The sequence below is a fragment of the Ambystoma mexicanum genome, chromosome 5q, assembly GCF_040938575.1.
Source record: "Ambystoma mexicanum isolate Mex_15411 chromosome 5q, UKY_AmexF1_1, whole genome shotgun sequence".
NCBI classification, from domain to species: Eukaryota; Metazoa; Chordata; class Amphibia; order Caudata; family Ambystomatidae; genus Ambystoma; species Ambystoma mexicanum.
Genome location: NC_090933.1, coordinates 946,287,577 through 946,308,157, shown reverse-complemented (window position 1 = coordinate 946,308,157; position 20,581 = coordinate 946,287,577). Strand labels below are relative to the sequence as shown.

The following is a 20,581-nucleotide window of genomic DNA, read 5'->3' as shown; positions in this document are numbered from 1 at the left end:
GAGCTATCATATCAAGAAATGTGCTCGCCCTCATTTGGGAGGATATGGCGATCATTTTAGGTAAGCGGAGATCTACCCATATGCTTTCGCCAGGATCATCATCACTGTGTCAATGTTCTCACACTGTGGTCCAAATGTTCTAGGTCTCAAAGCCAGGAAGCCTACACATCATTGTTCTTAGATTGTCTCAATTAAATGTATAGAAGAAATGCTGTGACATGCTTAATCTAGCTTCATTTATTTAGTGTTTAATTAAGCCTGGACCCAGCCAGCTTCAGGGGGCAGTGAAAGGTTTTAGAGGGAATATTAATTGCAGAACACGCAAATCAAACATGCACTGCTACACATGTCACAGCATGGTACAAACTGAGACATAACAGAAATTAGGCGTGGAAATAAACGGACAAAACTAGACAGCAGATAAAGCAGTTCGCTTTTACTTTGGGCATACTGAAAATGTGCGGCACAAAGAGTAGGGATTTGGCAAGAAATATACAATCGTGTTCAAGTGATGAACTCCAAGTTAGCCTCCGGGTTCCAAATCGAATGATGGACACGAAGCCAGACGTCCAGGTCTAGCCTACTTGAAAGAACCGCGCCTAGACCCAATGTGTGCATTCGGAAAGAAAGTCAGGAGCCTGCATCACTGTCAAATAATGCATCTAATTCAGAGCACGTTTTTACAGATGTTTTTTTATTTCCTCCAGTGGTGGTTGAGAATGCCTGTAGTTTAAAATGTTCAGGGAGCACATATATCACACAATTCTTTACATCACAAATGGGCAACAACTGAACATTTTGAATACTAAATACAATGAATTAAATGGTATAAACATTAACGTGAAGTTCGGCTGTAAACAGGGTCTTTATAAACAATGGTATCAAATGGAAATAAAGCACATCACTATATGAACAAGGACTGGTCTTTACCTTTAAATAAACTTCTGCTTATAAATAGACTCCGATTCTTTCAGTGTACATCGAAATACCTGATTAAAAGCAACAGCACATACATTTATTCCTAAAAAGAAACTAGAAAGGGATGGGGCACTATTTCAATGCACCAAGGTTTATGGAATGAGAAACAAGCTCTGGGATAACAGGGGATTAAAAGTGCTGCTGCACTGCAGTTGTAATCCGGATTTGCGTCTGTTCGGACAACAGCACTATTGACAGTTGATGAGGATGACGAAGCTGCTACTTGAAGTCCAGCAAATTGCAGTCGATCTTGTAGTATACGTAAGGGTAATACTCCTGCTGACTGAGGTTCAGGCCTGGTATATCCATGGGTGCCTGCAAAAGGTTTCCAACAGCCATATTAACACAATACTTTCATATTGGCTTTTTATATACACAAAGCAATGTTCTCATTACAAGGTATGAACTAAACAAATACTTGGAATTTAAATGTGCGCAAGGTAAGACGAATTTGTGTTAGGGAACCATTTCCTTTCAGAGAAACTACTGTATTGCATACAATAACATGGAAGAGAGCTTCTAGGCTGGCATCACAAAAGGATGTTCCTCTACTTGCGTGTGTCAATGCAGGTAAAGTTGAAAAATCACAGCATAATGGGGATGGCAACATTACAGAAATTCAACTGTCTGTGCAAATGCCTTTACACACACTGCTTCAGTGCAGACACAAAAACAGGTTTAGGAACGTGCTGCAGGAGGAGGAGCCAGATTGCAGTCTCTAGCAGTTAAGAGAGGCTTCATATTGTTCAGAACAATGCGGTTTGCATCATAAAAAAGATTCAGAGAAAAGGCCATATCTCAACCTATCAACAAGGTTTACACTGTAAGGGCCATACATCAATTCAAGCGGCTACTTTAGTACATAAATGCTTCTTTGGAATCACTAGTGACCCTATATGAGCCCTCACGGATGCTTCGATCGACGAACTCAATGCAGGTTAATTGCCCATCGTTCAAGCAGACTAAAGGCCTGGGCAGGTCCTTTGCCGTCTGCTCAGCTAAACATGGAATTTGTTCCCCCTGCCCTTGCGGCAAGACACCAACATCAGAACCTTTAGGAAAGCACTGAAGACCTTTCTCGTTGAATAAACCTTTGCACCACCAATGTAATTTTGTCCTCGTCCTATAATTCTGTTGTCTCGTGTGTATATGTGCGCCCTGATGCCTCTGGGTTGAGGTGCGTTATAAATCAATAAATAAATAGAAATACACCTCTGATTTTAAAAGGGTGTGGCTCACCTTCATATTCCACTCCTCAATCAGTCCTTGACTGCTCATCAGCTACTACTATCTCACCGATTTACAGGGGATGAATGGTGGGTCTTAAGGTGGAAAGGCGACTATGGACTAGTACTTACTACGGTAAGTAACTGTTTCTTACTGCGAGGTCCTGTCCCCTTTCCATCATACTGATTGGAGATTTCACAGCAAGAAACCGTGTTCTGGGAAGGAGGCAACCTTTGACTCTGTAGCGAAGGACAGTTTGTCAGAAGCTGGCATCAGCCCTGGAGCTGGTGTCCAGATGTTAGTGCTTCCCGAAAGAGGATGGTGACCAATTAGCAGCCCTGCTAATAACATCCCAAGGCACGTTATGCTGAAAAGACATGGCCGTGACTTGGCTCTGATGGCATGTGCATGAATGCCCTTAGGGCGTTATCGCTTTTGCATGGAATAACACTGCTTGATGCCCAAGACTAGCGACCTGGCTAACATGGCCTTAAGAGGCCTGTGACCCGGGGGGTTGGCGACTGCTCAAAGTAACAAAAAGGGTGTCTGATTTCCTGAACAGCTTACTACTATTCAGGTAAAACTTTAGGGCTCTCCCCGAGAGAGTGGAGAGCAACCTCAGCCAGAGACAATGGATTCTGAAGAAAGGTGGGCAATAGGTCCTCCTCGATGAGTAGAGGTATAAAGGTGCGTAAGAAATACCTTGTCCTTATGGAAAATAGTGTAGGGCTCAGAAGCTGATAGAGCCTGGATGTTTGCTGACTCTACATGCAGTTGTGAGAGCCACCAAAAGAGAAAGCTTCCATGACAGAAATTTCAGCTCCGTGGAAGCCATCGATTCAAAGGGTTTGAGCGTCAATGATGACAGGATAATTTTCAGATCCCAAACTGAATGAGGTCTCTTGGCCGGGAGATAGAGTCTGGCGAGACCCTCAAAGTGTCCATGCACAACCAGGTTTGAGCTGGAAAAGGACATGTCCTAGCTGCTGTGATAGGCCCCAATAGCTGACAGATAACATCGACATGAGTTGATCCATATGCCAGAGGCCGCCAGATGCGAGATAAGGGAGAGGACTTTTTTCAAAGGGTAGGACAAAGGACTGACATGTGTGTCCAAAGCACAGTAGTAGAATCTGGTCCATTTGCACGTCTATTGGGCCAGGGTAGAAGGCTTCCGGACTGCCTGGATTATTTCCACCTTTCCAGCAGATAGCCTGAGATAGCCTAGTGTCAGCTGCTCCAGAACCGTATTGCTAAACTGAGGGCAGGGGTGGAGCACTCTTCCCCTGCAGCTGATGTAGTAGATTGTTGCAGAGGTCTACCTGGGGGAGACCCCATTATCCAAAGACAGCCTCCAAGACTGAGATTTAACTCCCACTCTTGTCACTGGGATGTAATCCTGCTGAGGTTTGCCTCTAAGCGCTCCTGGCAGATGAATGGCCATCAGAGAAATTGTTGGATGGCCCACTCCCATATCTTCACTGCCAACAGACTCAGGGGGGGGGGGGTGGCGTGTAATCGTGTTCCTCCCTGCTTGTTCAGGTAGTACATGGCGGTTGAATTGTCGGTCTGTGTGAGAACTCTCTTGCCTCAGAGTACTGGCAGAAAGGTTCTCAGCAGTGGCGGAGCTAGTGAGGGACGTGGGGAGGGGAAGACACCCACCCCCCTCTGGGTCCCTTGGATCTTCCTGAAGTGCACCCTTGCTGCACACCTGTTGAGAGGCAAAGCGGGATAGCATTGCCAACTACTGTTAATGTTAAAGGACATTTGTACCGCGCACTATCACCACCGAAGTGGTCCCCTGGCGCTCTGGCAGCTCTGAAAAAAGGGGATGAGATGGGGTGGGTTAGTGGGAATAAGCTGGAAAAGTGCAAGAGAGCAGTGATGTGCTGTTGACAGCCTAAGCCCGGTGGGTCCGTTGGCTGGCCTTGGGGTGTTTTACGGTCGGTAGTCGTCGTGTGCTGTTGTGCAAGTCAATGTGTGGTTTGTTTTGTTGTTGCATTGTTGTGAAGTTTGTGTGGATTGCTGCGCTTTAGGCTTGTGGTTGTGTTTGGTTAGAGTTTGAGAGGTGTATGCAGAGGGATGAAATTGTTGGTTGGTTAGTTAGTTAGTATTGCTGTCCTTGCAATTATGGGATTCCATCTAGGTGCGGTACATGCTGACATTCATATTTCTATCTAGATGCGGCGAAAGCTAAAGTTAAGAATCCTGAGTGTGGCACATGCTAACAATCACATTTCTATCTAGATGCGGTGCAAGCTGAAGTTCAGAATTCCATGTGAGTGTGGCACATGCTAACAATCACGTTTCTATCTAGATGCGGTGCAAGCTAAAGTTCAGAATTCCATGTGAGTGCGGCACATGCTAACACTCACATTTCTATCTAGATGCGGTGCAAGCTAAAGTTCAGAATTCCATGTGAGTGCGGCACATGCTAAAAATCACATTTCTATCTAGATGCGGTGCAAGCTAAAATTCAGAATTCCATGTGAGTGCGGCACATGCTAACAATCACATTTCTATCTAGATGCGGTGCAAGCTAAAGTTCAGAATTCCATGTGAGTGCGGCACATACTAACAATCACATTTCTATCTAGATGCGGCGCAAGCTAAAGTTCAGTTCCCTACATGTGTGGCACTAGCTAAAATTGCCAAGTAAGTTAATATGCATCACAAGGCAACATTAACAATCCATTTACAGTGGTCATAAGTCTTCTTAAGTATGTATTGTTTAGGTCTATGGCAGTCTACGCTATGGAAGGTAAGGTAGAGTGACAGGGGCTTTCTGGAGTAGAGTAATTGCTCTACACCCCACCCATGCCACACTCACAGTTTTGTTTGTGTCTGTTGGCTTCCTCTGCAGACACAACTTGGAGCCGCCAATGTCGGAGCCGCCAATGTCGGAGCCGCCCTTGGCCTTGGGGCCCTTTGCTGCAGGGGCTGCCGGGCAGGGGGCTGCCCTGGGAGGATTCAAGATACGGGGAGGAGGGGCCAATCGGGCGGCCAATCACAGGGTCGGGTCAGGTCGGGAGGAAAGAAGGAAATGGAGCTTGGGACAGCAGGGGAGCGGGCCTCGGCTTCGCTGGGCAAAAATCGGGGAAAGCCAGGCCCAGGAGGGTCATTGGCCCTGCGTCTGCTCATGATGTTCAAAGAGCATGCAGGGAGGCGCCGCTGGTTACACCAGCCACTGTTTCTGCCCTGAACCAATCACAGGGTCGGGGGCCGGTTGGGAGGCGGGAGGAGGGGGGGAAGAAGGAAAGGGGCTGCAGGGGGAGCGGGCCTTGGCTCCGCTGGGTTTCCCTGGGCAAAATGGGGGAAAGCAAGGCCCAGGAGGGTCGCTGGCCCTGCACACTCACCTGCCTCTGCTCACGATGTTCAAAGAGCATGCCCTGAACCAATCACAGGGTCGGGGCCGGTCTGGAGGCGGGAGGAGGGAAGGAAGAAGGAAATGGAGCTTGGGGGTTGCAGGGGGAGCGGGCCTCGGCTCCGCTGGGTTTTCCTGGGCAGAAATGGGGGAAAGCCAGGCCCAGGAGGGTCGCTGGCCCTGCACACTCACCTGCCTCTGCTCACGATGTTCAAAGAGCATGCCCTGAACCAATCACAGGGTCGGGGCCGGTCTGGAGGCGGGAGGAGGGAAGGAAGAAGGAAATGGAGCTTGGGGGTTGCAGGGGGAGCGGGCATCGGCTCCGCTGTGTTTCCCTGGGCAAAAATGGGGGAAAGCCAGGCCCAGGACAGTCGCTGGCCCTGCGCACCCACCTGCCTCTGCTCACGATGTGACTGTTAAAAGTGCGGCTTTACAAACTGCAACGCAAGCAGTAGATCTACGAACAAGCCAGCCGATGGGGGATCGTGCATGTGCAAAAGTACTGCAATTTGCAAAATGTGCACATTGTGGAGCGTAAGTCCCCCCCATCCTGCCTGTGTGTGTCTTGAAATGGTTTGCTTTCATTTTATCCTGGGTGGTGGCAGCAGCATTAGCAAGGTCAGGAGACCACCACGCAGGCACCCTTCAGTGTAAGAGCAACTATGTCTAGGAATGTGCCTGCATGTGCTTAGCGAGGCCTTGAGGAGGAAACGTTCTTCAGTATTAGCACGTACTTGCAGTCCCTTTCATCCACCTGTCGAGCAGGAGCTCCAGGTCATGTCCCTGCAGGAGCAGAGGACCCATGGAGCATTCCAGCTGCCCAGCCCTGCTGACCATGAATTATGGCAAGCACTGGTGCCCCCCAGCCAACCCAGAAAAATTCCTATCCAAAGGCTCCTTTTTTTCACTTGACAAGCAGGCATCGACCCTGGACCCTGTAAAAAAAAAAAAAAAAAAAAAAAAAAAAAAAATTAAATAAAAATAAAAGCGAGGTACCCAACACTCCAAGATGGCCGACCGCCCAGTGCACACTGCACCTTCCACCTGATCCAGGCCCCTGGAGGCGAGCCGATTGGTCACTGGGCCCATAACCATCCCCACTGGCCGCCGGCAGGCGAAGCCGGCCCACTCTCCCCCCCCCCCCCCCCCCCCCAAGGCCCACGGGAGGCAAGGCTAGCTCCTGTTTTGTGCCTGTTCGGTGACTGCCATCTGCCAGACCCCTGGCCCTCTTCATATAAGGTACTCTTCCATCCCTCCTCAGACACTGAACTGCCACAGTATTCCAAATCTGCCTCAATGCACTTATGTGTGACCACTTTTCCAACATGAACTGATGGTCCTGCCTATGCAGCCTGACTGCTATGACCATGCCCCTAGCCTGAACCACGTGCACTGTCACCCTGCTCCTTTCTCATCTACTCCCACTGCCAACTGTGTCTTGTGGTTGATGTCTCTGCATGTCTTATTATAACTGGTTTTCTTGCCTTACTGCGCCATTTAGCGCCTACTGCCCAGTAGCATTATTATACTATTTACTCTACCTAAGGTGTACTACTACACTCAATGGCTGCATAGCACCCAAATGCATAACTTTGAAATTAGGTGCCACTCACCATACGCCACCCAACGGCGCTACCTCAAAACTTAGGAATTACACTACTGCATTTTAGCCAAACTGTGTACTCTATAATCTAGATGCTACCCTGATGTGCCCTGTGCCCATAACTACATTAGCCTATTTATAATCAGCATTGACTAGCCTAGAGGTGCCCTGCACCCAGAATTGCATTTAGCCCATCTGTCATTGCATTGAATAGCCTAGAGGTGCCCTGCGTCCAGAATTGCATTCAGCCCATCTGTGATTGCATTGAATAGCCTAGAGGTGCCCTGCACCCAGAATTGCATTTAGCCCATCTGTGATTGCATTGACTAGCCTAGAGGTGCCCTGCACCCAGAATTGCATTTAGCCCATCTGTGATTGCATTGAATAGCCTAGAGGTGCCCTGTGCCCAGAGTTACATTTAGCCCATCTGTGGTGTGCTACTGCCCCTGCATTCATACTGCTGCTTTTTCATACCCAGGTGCTTCACAATTGTATGCTAACCGCCAACAACCACCCTGCACCTATCCTATCCTACCCACGTACACAATGTATCTCCATACGCTCTATACTGTGCTACTTAGATCAATTCTTTATACTATGAATATTCAATACCTGACCATGGTACCAAACTCGCTTACACATGAGTCCCTACCTAATTTTCACATACCAACTGATATGATCTCTGCACCCTGCACTGTCCTGCAGAGGAACCTCAAACTACGTGCCAGGCTCCCAAAGCTTTGTGACCCTTTAACCAAATCAGCCCACAGCAAGGCCACTACTAGCCCCCACAGCCCCTCCCAGCACCCCCTTCAACTAAACAGTAGACTCTTTCGTGAACCTATCCACGCCCAGAAAGACACGCATAAATCCTCACTAACACTTTTAACACCAGTACAACCTCCAAAGGGAGCACTGAAACGCCCGCTCCATGGTAGCCCACGCTACAGACATTGCCAACCTACTCTACAATGAAGACTTGGACTTCTTAGCCGTTACTGTATCCTGGCGTACATCCAACAGCAGGCCTCGCAATTATGTTAGCCATACCAGATGACTATACTCTACTAAGACTCGATTGGAACGCCTCTCGAGGCGGAGGTCTTGCCATTATAGCTAAAACTAAATTCCCTCTGACCATTGAGTCACCAGCCAAAATAGGATCTTGTGAATCCTTAACTGCAAAGTTATCCTTATCTAATACACAATCCATCTCCATTCACCTTAGTTACCGACCACCTGGCCCCTTAGGGTAATTTGAAGAAGACCTCACAAATAGCCTATCAAATAAACTCAAGAACTCCTCACAAAGTATCGTATTAGGAGACTTTAACCTTGGTTTTAACGACCCCGCTGATGCTAACGCCACAATAATTAACAATACCTTTGAGGAACTGGGCTTTACCCAGAAGATCACAGAACCCACTCATACCAAAGGTAGAACCCTGGACTGGCTAGCTGTGCACAATTGCCCAGTCCTGATCTGGTCTATACTTCCACAGCCCTGGACAGACCATTACCTGATCTCGTTCACCCTAGAGGCGACACCAGCGCAAATTGACAGTATAGCTCCAGCTGTTCAGACTAGAAATAAAAAGAACATCACCCCTGAAAATTTGATCCCATTAATCGCACCGACCTTGAATGCCATTCCGGACCACACAGATCCCTTAATGATGGTAGACATATATAATAGAGTCATGCTCTCATCTCTTGATGACATAACCCCACTGAAGTTAAAAAAGAGCAAACCTAGAAAAGCATCAACGCCTGGTTTTCTCCTCATCTTAAAGCCCTCAGACAGGATAAGCGACGCTGTGAAAACATTTGGAGATCAGTTCCCTCAGAAAAAAATAAGAAAAACTTGAATAGACTAGCTTCTCATTATAAAAAAGAAATCATCCTGGCCAAACAAACGTCCTACAGTACTCGAATCTCACAAGCCAAATCCAACACCAGAGAGCTCTTTACAATACTAAAAGAGGTTGAATCTCCCATCCAAGCTCCTGACTCGTGCCTCAAGGATAAAAACTGACGCACGGGTATACAAAATGTCTTAGCTAACAAAATCTCCTCTCTCAAGACAAAGATAAACATTAAAAAAGATTCCCTTCTCTCTTCCACCAAACCTAGTATCCCCCCTAGTAAAAAGATACACCCAACCCAGACACACCCCCCTGTGCACATTCCCCTTTTAACTTCCACAGTGTATCCACCAAAGAGGTAGAAAAGGTCATTCTCACCCTCAAACCTTCGAACTGCCATGGGGACCTATGCCCCGCACAATTGATAAAGGATGCGGCTCGTGACCTCGCACCATTTATTACCAAACTAATAAATGCGTCATTCACATCAGGTAGCGTACCTAACAATCTGAAACAATCATGGGTCCACCCCCTGCTCAAAAAACCGAATCTAGATCCCTCTACTCCCACTAATTACCGCCCTATCACTACAGTACCATTCCTTCTTAAAATCCTCAACAAAATAGTATACCAACAAATCCAACATTACCTTGAGCACTTCCATCTCTTAGGAGTCAGACAATCGGGCTTCAGGCCTCAACACGGCACCGAAACCGCACTCATAGATCTTAAGGCACAGATAGATGAGCTGAGAGATCAGGTTAAGGTGGCACTACTGCTACTTCTTGATCTCTCGGCTGCCTTCGACCTGGTTGACCACGAGATCCTATGCGACCACCTTCAAAAAGCCGCCCACTTCGCTCAAGAGGCAACTGACTGGATCCAATCCTTTCTAAATAACCGCACGATGAGTCTTTTCCCTACTAGCAGCAGCCGACCCAACACCCATCATCTGTGGTGTGCCTCAGGGATCTTGCGTCTCCCCGACCCTGTACAACATCTTCACGAAGCCCCTTTTCGATTATCTAGATGGTCTGGGTATCACCTACACTAATTATGCCGATGATACCCAGATCCTCATCCCGTTGACGGGGGATTATGACAAGGATTTGGCCTTCGTCAACAAAGTGTACCTCATCATCCAGGCATGGATGGCCTCACACGGTCTATGCCTGAACGATGACAAAACAGAACTCCTCATTCTAGGGTCCGCACATAACCTTAACAAATTAGACCAAAACTCCTCCTCCTCCGTAATTGACAACAATAACATCACGGTAGCCAAGGAGGTCAAAACCCTTGGCTTCTACCTAGACTCCACTCTCCCCTTTAAAAAACAAGTTAATGCTATGGCATCGGCCACATCTTATACATCCAAACTCATCAGAGCAGCCAAACCTTTTTTCTCTCCGTCTAACTGTATCACCCTAGGCAGGGCTCTGATCTTGTCCAAGTTGGACTACTGCAACGCACTATATGTAGGATGCAACAAATATATCACAAACAAAAGTCAGATCCTTCAAAATAACGCCCTAAGAGCGGCCCTCAGTATCCCAAAGAAAGCCCACATTTCTGATTCTAGAAGGTCTGTCAACTGGCTTTCTACCAAAGACAAAATATCCCTCAAATCGGTTTCCCTGACCCACAAATGCCTCCACCAAGCAGCCCCTCAATACCTTATCACTAGATTCACCAGACCTACCTCCTCCCGCCCCTCTAGAATGACTAACTCCAATCTCCTCCTGGTGCCCAGGTTTAAACACTCTGTCGGGTGGAAATAGCTTTCCTGTTAAAGCAGCACAATACTGGAACTCCCTTCCACCTCCTTGCAGGGAGGACCTCTCCTACCGCCTATTCAGAACTAAGACCATCCACTGGCTCAAGACTCGCGCCACATAACGACCTCATGCTCTCTTGCTGCCCTGATGCTCCACCACTATGATTGTAAATATGTATATTTAGGTTGTCAACTGTTCAGTGTAGATACCTTCCATGAGACAACCGATGTATTGCATATAGTATTGCCTATATTGTATATTTCTGTAACCTGTGCCTCATCGGCGTGCATTGTTTCATTTTGACTTGTCCAACATTGTAACCAGGGCTAGACTTCATTCCCCTGCATGTAACCAAGCTTTGCAATCCTCTTGTTGCTTCTGCGCCTTGATACCCCTTCAGGGGTTAGGTGCGCAATATAAATAAATAAAATACTAAAAATACTTAATACTTGGGACACTCCTTGCTTAGTATCGACAAAGTGCATAGATTTCCAGAAAATTAAGACGAAACACGGGCAGATCGGAGGGACGTCGACTTGGGGAGCCGAGAAATGCAAGTTGTGTACTGTTTGCCGTGAACATCCTCTGGCCAATCATGAGCTGACTTCTACCTGGTACGTGTCCAGCACACTTCAGTAGCGGGCAGCTGCTCTTCATGAGGATTGGGCTCAGACGGGCGAGGAATCTATTAAAGCCAAACAAAGAACCTTGCTTTCTTTAGTATGAGGAGCAGATGGCTATTTGCTTTGGGTTGGGACTGAGATTTAATTTGTGTCATCAACATGGGCGGCGCCAGGTTTGGGCTTGGGAGGTGTGGGGGCTGAAGCCCTCCCACTCTGAAGCAGCCATAGTCACACAGCTGTGGGGAACAGCCTGCGCTCAGAAGGCAAAAAGCTGTCACATTGCTCACCTCTGAGCGTGGTGTATTTACTTTACTTTTAAACTTTAAAAGTAAGGTAAATAGACCACTCCGAAGTGAGAAAACATGACAACATATCTGCAGCATCAGCAAACATGCAGAGAACAAAAGCCTGTCCAGAAGATATAAATAGACCTCCCTGTGTGGATGTTTAAGACTTAACTGCTGGGCTCAACTTTTAGTTGGTCCATGCCTCCAATGTATTTATTTATTCATTGGTTATTTATTGGCGCTTGTGCAATAAGACAGTGTTTCAAAGTTCCACAAGTCAACTGGGGAGGGAACAAGGGAGTGAATAAACAATAGAAAAGACGACCAATAAATAATAAAGCAAATTGTGGTCCTACTAGGCCTTGTGACATTTAGAACGTGCAAGTGCAGTAAGTGAGAAAAGGGAGGAGGGGGTTAAGTGCTATAAGGGGGGAAAGTGCAAGAGGTGCCTGTTGAGGGGGTCAGCAGGTAAGTGCATGGGCAAAGTCAACCACCCAACAAATAAGTGCAGGGTGGAGACAATCCACCCAAAGGCGGGTGTGGGCCCAGAGGGCAGTGCAGGGGGGTGCGGGGGGTGGGTGCTTGTGGTGGCTGGGCAAAACAGACCCAACAGCCAGGTGTGGGCACAGAGAGCATTGCAGGGGGGGGCAGTTGCTGGTGGCGATTGGGCAGAAGGCCTGGGCCCAATTGTACTCTTGAGGGACCAGGCCGCCAATCTGAGTGACAGAGGAGAAGGTTAGCACGGGAAGGGAAGGAGGAGAAGGAGAAAGAAGAGAAAGGTCTCGAGCTGTTTGCTGAACTTGGGGTGGTCCGGTTTAAGACGGAAGGAGGAAGACTGTTCCAAAGGAGGGAGCCAGCTAAGGAGAGAGACCTGCCCCCATCCCTCTGCTTGGAGAAATGTTAGATCAGCAGAGAGTTAGAGTCAGAGGATCTGAGGGGTCTGGAAGGAGAGTATTTAGTAAGAGAGCTGCAGGTACCGTGGTCCCAGGCCCCAGACAGCCTTTTGGATGTTACGGGGGTCTTGAATTTGTTCCTTGAGCAATCAGGAGCCAGTGGAGAGATTTTAGAGCTGGAGCGATACAGACCCAGGGCTTTAGGCCACGGATAAGTCTTCCAGCCCAGTTCTGGATTAAATGAAGAGGACGGAGATAGAGGAAGAGGCTGTTACAGTAATCCAGCCTGGAGAGGGTCAGAGCTCTAGTGACATTGAGCTTCTGGGGGAAGGCTTGGAAAGGGAGAATGCCTCTAAGGAGGTGAAGCTGAAAGTGGGCCTTCTTGGCAAGGTCTAAGATGTGAGAAGTAAAGGAGAGAGGAGTCGAAGATGACACCAAGATTTCTGGACTCAGTGGAAGGTGAGGAAGGGGAGTCCATAGAGGGCAGCCAGAGTGCAGGAGGGAGACCGGGAGCAGGTGTCCCGATAGGAAGAATCTTGGTCTTCCTGGCATTAAGACAGAGATCATTGGAGGTGCACGGAGACTGAATAGCAGACAGGCAGTCAGGGGTGATAAAGGAGGAAGAGTGGAGTTTGAAGAGGAGTTGGGCGTCATACGTGTTACACTGGAAATGAGGAGAGAAGGAACAGATCAGGTGAGCAAGAGGTAAAAGGTAGATGTTGAAAAGCCAAAGCGAGAGAATGGAGCCCTGGAGAACACCACATGTAGAGAGAGTAGTGGTGGTGGAGGAGAAGGAGCCCAGAAGCACTTGGGAAGCTCGGTCAGTGAGGAAGGAGGTCAACCAATGAAATGATTTATATTGCGCTCGTACACAAGTGTTTCAGAGCGCGACCAGGCAAAAAGGGAGGGGAACAAGGGAGAAAAAAAAGAAAACTGCGATCTTACTAGGCTCAGTGACATTAAAAAAGCGCAAGTGCAGGGAAAAGGGAAAAGGGGGAAAGTGCATGGAAGGGGGGTGGGAGGAGTGGAAAGTGCGGAACAGTGGAGAGAACGGAATAAATATAAAATAAAATAAAATAAATAAGGGCAATAAACCATGGTAGTGCAGCCAGCAAGTGACAGGTGAAAGTTAGTCAGATAAGGTATATCTGATAAGTGCAGAAGAAAAGTGTGAGGGGAACTGTATGGGCACAGATATAGAAACCTAGTGCAGGGGGTGGCCTGGAGGCAGTGCATGAGGGTGGCAGGGTGAGCAGGTACCTGCGCCCGAACGACAGAGGGTGGCCAGGTGCACAATGCAAAGAGAAGAAGCAGATCAACAGGGGAGAAGGAGGGGCAGAGGCAAAGGGGAAGGTCTTGAGGTGTTTCCGGGAACCGGAGATGGTTTTCCTCAAGTTTCAAGGTGGCCGGGAGGCTGTTCTAAAGGGAGGCACCGGCCGAAGATAGATCTACCCCCAGCTCGTTTCTTTGCAAAATGACTAACCCTGAGAGTGTTAGAAGTAGAATAGCAAAGGGCTCGCGAGGGGAGGTATTTACAAAGGGATAGTTGAAGGTATTTCGGACCCAGGCCCCAGAAATCCTTGTGGACAATGCAGAGCCAATCCAGTGCCCGTCTGAGATACCAAGAGTATCTTGGAGCTGCTTTATGAGAATGACATGGTTAACCATTTCAAAGGCGGAAGAGGGGTCAAGGAGAATGAGAACAGTAGGGAAGTTGGAGTCAAGAATTGTGTGCAATTCTTCACAGGTGTTCACAAAGGCAGTTTCCATGCCTCTGGATGCTCAGAATCCAGATTGATGGTCATGTAAACAACCAACGAGCTTAGTGTGTTGGGGGAAGACCAACGTCTACAGGAGTTTCCCAAGGGAGGGTGTAGTGAAGATAGGGCGGTAGTTGTCCGGACACGAGGGGTCGGCTGAAGGATTTTTAGGAGGGGGTGCACAAAGGAGTGTATGAGGGAAGAAGGGACAGAGCCATATAATGAGTGGTTGCATTAGTCAGCAAAAGCCGGAGCGAGGGAGAAGATGTCCTTAATGATTCTGGAAGAACAGGGTGAAACCTGTTTGGATGATACCTTCAGTTGATCCATGCCTCCAATGATTAGCTATGCTTTGCTTAACTAAATAGTCTGTGAGATGCAGAGTAATAAACAGGGTAGGGACTGAGCTGAGTTAGGAAAAAGAAAATGTTTTTGATTGTGTGTATGTGGATTGTAGGACTGTATGTGTGCATGCATACATGCCAGGGATATGCAAGTGCGTGCAGGTTTATTTGTGAGGGGTTGTCTGTAAGCACATGCAGTGTGAATGGTTTACATGGGTGCGAGTGTGAATGAGAACACTGAGTGTGAATGCTCAGGGTGCTTGTTTGAATGACTTAAGCTATATAGGAGCGTGTCAAAGTGTATCTGTGATGCTGGAGCCCGAGGAGTGGGCATTGGAGCATGCACATTTTTTGCCAGGAGTATGCCACGTTTTACTGGCATTTGAGGGCAAAACAAAGCCAATTTGAGCATTATTATGTGAATCAGGGGTTGGAGTGGGTGGAGGGTACTGTAATGGGACTGACTGGGTCCTACTGTGGCATGACATTTTGGACTCACATCAAGGGCATAGCCAACCTGAGAAGCATTCTTACATGGGGGAGGGCATGTTTCCTTACTGTGGCATGGAATTGTTTTACTAGTGTTAAGGTCAAAGGCAACATGATTAAGTGTTCTTACATGGGGAGGTGGGGTTGTTTGTGCAGCTCGCAAGGCAATGTTTTCTTACCGTGGCATGACATTTATTACTGGTGTTCTTAAATGGGGAGATTTGTGTAATAATGATTTTGTATAGCGCTTTTACCGTAGAACTATCAACATATTTATATAAGATCATCACCCAACTGAAGTTGAAACTCATTTATCTTCCTCAGAGGAAAGGCTGAGCTGAGTCCGGATTTGAACCTGCAGATCACACTTGGGCCTGCAGTAACAAGTGCTCAACTCGCTGAGCTATCTTAATAGTTAGCCAGCAAAGACAGGTTTTCTTACGGTGGCATGTGTTTTTTTACTGGCATTAAATCAATGCCAATAGGAGTTTATTCTTATGGGGGATACAGCATATATTGGCAGGGCCAGCATGAACATGTTTTGTTATAGTATCATCACTGGCTTTCTTCTCATCTGTGTTCTATGCACAGTCTTGTCTGCCGCTTTGAAAGACGATGGCTCAAGATAAATCAACATCAGATCACTCCTTCTTACTTTTGTTATCATGCTCTTTATGACTGTCTACTTTCTGCTAAGCATCTTTATTGCTCTGATCTTTTACAATCTCAGTCTACTCACCCCAGGCGCCTTTTCAAACTCTAGCATGTCTTCTCTCTCATCTCACTGTAGATCATTCTGCTAATTCTACTTTATCTGCCTCTGCTAATTTCTTTTCTTCTAAAGTTCTCCATCTCCGTCATGACACTGAAGTTTCTAAATTGCCCACAGTGTCCTCTCCTCCCTCTACTCCTATTCCTCCTGCTTCCATTGCTCACTTTGCCCCGGTTTCTAATTCCAAGCTCCTTCTTTTGCTAGCCACAGCTCATTCTACTTCCTCCCCTACAGACCCTATGCCCGCGGCACTAATTCCCAAGGTGTATCCGTTTGATGCACCATATCTTGATTGCTGTCTTTCTACTTCTACTTTTCTTGCCTCCTTTAGGCACGCATCCATTATTCAAATTCTAAAGAAACCCACAACCGATCCTCTGACTGTCTCTAACTTTTGTCCTAGCTCTCTACTGCCCTATCTTTGCAAAATTCTGGAAGGGCTAGTTTATTCTCAGATCTCTACGTTTGTATCGAATTCTTCTATTCTTCCTCAGTTCCAGTCTGGTTTCCTCCTTCACTTTACAGAAATGGCTCTTCTCTCGGTACTGAACACACTTCTTTCGGCATGCTATTCTAAGCACTCTTCCTTTCTTATTCCTCTTGACCTGTCAGCTGATTTTGACACTGTTGATCACTCTTTACTTTTGACTTCCCTCCTCATCTTTTGGTCTCACAGGTCTTGTGTTGGCCTGGTTTCACTCTTACCTCTCCAACAGAACATTCTCTGTCTCCTGGGCGGGTAAGTCTTCTGAGTGGCTCCCGTTGGCTCACGGGTTGGTACAGGGCCCTTTTCTATCCTCCCTCTATACATCTTATCTTGCGGCTATCCTTTCTTCTTTTGGACTTTCTCACCATTTCTATTTCTATGCCAACTATTTCTTTCTCTTCTTTTTCTCCCGAAATTCATACAATCTCTCCACTTGTTTGGTTGCAATTAAATCCTGGATGTCTTCTCACTACCTTACCCTCAATGCTAAGAAGTACTGTTTTTCCCCACAAACACTCTTCCTTCCCATCTTCCACCCTCTTTCATATACTTACCCCAATCTAAACCTCGGATCTTACCCACACCCCATACACTTAGTCTTTACTTAGACACAAATCTTTCTTTCTCCCATCACATATCATTGACCTCCCATTCCTGTAGCTTTCATCTCCACAACATTCGCAAAGCCCATCCATTTCAGACTTTAAGCATCTAAACTCTTAATTTCTTCTCTAATTTTTTCTCGACTCTTATCGTTCATCTGCTCTGTTTGGACTCCCTAACGCCCGTCTTGCTCCTCTCAAATCAGTCTTTAATGCCTCCATTTGTCTCGTGTCTTCTCCCCTGTCGGGATTCTATCTCATCCAACACCTGGCTCGTTGCCTTTTCATTCTCAAATTAAATGTAATTTTCTCAGTCTTGTTTTCAAATCTCTACATGGCCTTGCTCTGAGCTATCTTACTGCGCTACTATCTTTCTATATTTCTTCTCGCTCTCTTCGTTCTTCTCGTTTTTACGTCCGGTTCCATGTCCTCCTTGTGCTCAGTCTCGTTTTCGTTCCTTTGAACTTCTTGGTCCCCCTTCATTGGAATGCTCTCCCACTTTCTCTCCGCTCTATTTCTGTTTATTCTCATTTACGTGGCTATTTGAAATCTCATTTGCTTCAACATCCCTGAGTGACTGTTCCCTGGTTTTATTGTTTATTCTTTTTTATTGTACTGATCTGTATCCTATGTACAGCGCTTTGGATTAAGGCGCTTAATAAAACACAAATACAAAAATTACTGGCATTTTGGGCAACGCAAACATGAGTATTTTCTGAAGTGGGAATAGTGGTCTATATAGGAGCACCAGAATAGACATGTTTGGCACAATCAGAATGAAAATGTTTTTTTACACTTGCAGAGTACTGGCATACAGTGGGCAAAGGCATAATGAAATGTGTTTGACAATACTGTGCATTGTTGCTGACTAGGCTTCCAATAGACTTTTCATGTCTTGCCCTACAAACCGATTGTAAACTGTGCAGCTTTTTTTCTTAATGTATCATAGCAAGTGAACTGTAAAATGCACCATTTTAAAACCTTATTTAATTATTTTTCTCTTGGGCGGAAACCCCTCCAAACCCACCTGGAGTGGTTTGCTCATCCTTACTATGTTTGGTAGCACCTGTGGATTCAGCTGAGGGCAGAATAAGCCCAGCTCCCTTTTCAGGCTCCCCTTTAGAGAGAGACCTACTACATTAGCTTGGGAAGTCACTGGTTACATAATCCTGGCTACATCCCTGATGAGTTGAGGTGAAAGATGCATTTAATGGGCCAAAGGAAGTAGGGGTGCAGACTTTTGTTTTATTCTGGGGAGAGCCGGTGGGGAAGGAGAGACAGCAAAAAACATTAAAATGTCCCATTCCTTGCCTGCCCCTCGACCTGGTGCAAGACAGAAGCCTGGCGCATTCTGAAGAAGAGATGGTAAGTGACTGTATTCACTATTGCCACTAAGGGAACGCTGCACTCATGAAGCCATCTAAACAGCGCAGACCCGGCCTATGTAGCGGAACGCTACAAGTCGGTAAAAGGACCCATAGCTGCTCTAATTTAAATGGTGGGGTGAATGGCGCCCCTGCTCCAAAAAGGACAATCTTGACTCTATATAGCTGAATTCCAACCGTAGATTACTGGTTTCTTCGAGGCAGTAAATGCCGATAATCCTTGTGGAGACGATATGAATAACCTGCAATCTTGTCAAAATTGCCAAGGAACACCCTTGGAAAACATGGTCTCAGGGTACACTTACCATAGACAATAATAACTTGTTGCTTAACCTTTGCTTGGGCTTGCGGAGAACCTCGATGGGAGGTGTTGGCGCTCAAATGACTATCTGTTTGTTACGATAATATTAATCGGCACAGATCGGTCTACAAAACCCAGACTTACACAAATTGGCTTTGCTGAGAGTGAAAGTGATAGCGAGGATGGTTACATTACTACAATAAATAATTCCTCAATTGCGGATGAACTCCTTGCCGCAACAACATTAAATGCAGTTGGCTCTACGGTAAACGCTTTGTTTGCATTATGCAATGATATGGCTGAGGAACAGCGTGACCTCAAAAGGGTACTTGCTAGGTTTATAGAGGTTATACTTGGTTATCAAGACTCTGATAATATGCAGAAGGAACTACCGGATTACACAGGCTCAATCTCACTATAATTCACTGAAGATGCTCCTTTGGATAGCCCTTTGTCACGGTGTCATATTAATGCCCCCGACCCCCCAACAAATACTAGCGTATGATGCTGCCAGAGCGTTGATAGCAGAGAATGCTGCAGCTGCATCATTGCAAGTATTGGCTCATCCTACTACTAACCCTTTGGTATCAGTTGCAGAAGTGTCACTGGATGACACCGATATGGCTGTGGGCCCAGCACATACAGGCACAAGAAGACTTAAAAGACATCAGGGTGTACACACTCTGCAGGGGAGGCGCAAGGAGGTTGCCTGTATGGTTAAAACCATTGCTGTGCCCTCATGTTCAAACTGCATAATGGCACCGAAGATCTCTGAAGAAACCAAGGTCACTAAAGATCAAGGTGACGGGACTACCAGACAGGTGCTGTTACAGGGCCCTGTGGACAAATGGCTGTAGCATATTACTGTACCATCATCATCATTTGTGACCTTTTAGATTAATATTCAGCCTGCCATATCAGCTTCACAATTTCCTTTCGTGGGCCTTAGTGAACCGGCCATATATAATGACGGTCTAGTGAATATGCAAACATTAAATAATACGCCCATGCATAATGACAGCCAAGTGAGAATACAAACATTACATAACATCTCATGCCCCCCCCCCCCTCATCTGATGTTGCTCAACCTGCAAAATTGGCCACTGACCTAAATCTCAATGGAGTGTCAGGTGACATACCACCACTAGGGAAATGGGCAAAACTGGAGGAAATCAATCCTAAAGTAGAGAGCCCATTTTTAAATAGTTTTCCGTGTGTTCCTTCGGCAGTATATACCATGTCTGTCCTCTATCACAACGGAAGATTTGTTACACGTGAAACTTCCGAATTCCGATAGCCCAACTAACTGGGTGCTAATTGAATTTGTATTGCTGGTGGTGGTGCTTTTGAGTACCTGCTCTGCAGAACTGCAATCTTTGGGTCTTAGTCTGACTGTATGTCGAAAACATACCGTTATGGTACCAGAGAATACAAACACTAATTGCGTTCCCTACAGTTACAGTAAGTCTAACCCCTCTGCAGAGCAGGCCTCAGAAAAGTCCAGTCTTCTGGTGTCACTGGCTAAATCGACGGACGCATATAAATCTGAACGAGAAATGATTAATTGGATACCGGATTTTATCTCTAAGCACAGTTATTGACTTTCGCATCAAATTGAAACTATCAAATGGATTTTGCTGCAATGCCAGAGGATTCTGTTCCTTTTTGACACATTCCCAAACTCACGCCCATATTATCGCTAGTGGCATCTTTCTCCTGCAAGAAACTTGGGCGACAAAGGCATTCATTATTGAGGGATAACACAAACTGCATCGGCCTGCTATCCTTTAGGCTAAAGGCAGTCCTGTTGGTGGCCTAGCTAT

The 20,581-nt window shown here is 46.6% G+C and overlaps 1 protein-coding gene across 1 annotated transcript in view; it reads right to left on the bottom strand.

The window, feature by feature from the left end:
* Window positions 1-673: 673 nt before the first annotated feature.
* ATP6V1C1 (ATPase H+ transporting V1 subunit C1) overlaps window positions 674-20,581 on the bottom strand; it is a 1,238,716-nt gene continuing 1,218,808 nt past the window's right edge. The window contains exon 13 of the mRNA XM_069621464.1: window positions 674-1,293. Coding sequence (XP_069477565.1) covers window positions 1,198-1,293 — 96 coding nt within the window. The 3' untranslated portion in view covers window positions 674-1,197. The remainder of the gene's footprint in view (window positions 1,294-20,581) is intronic.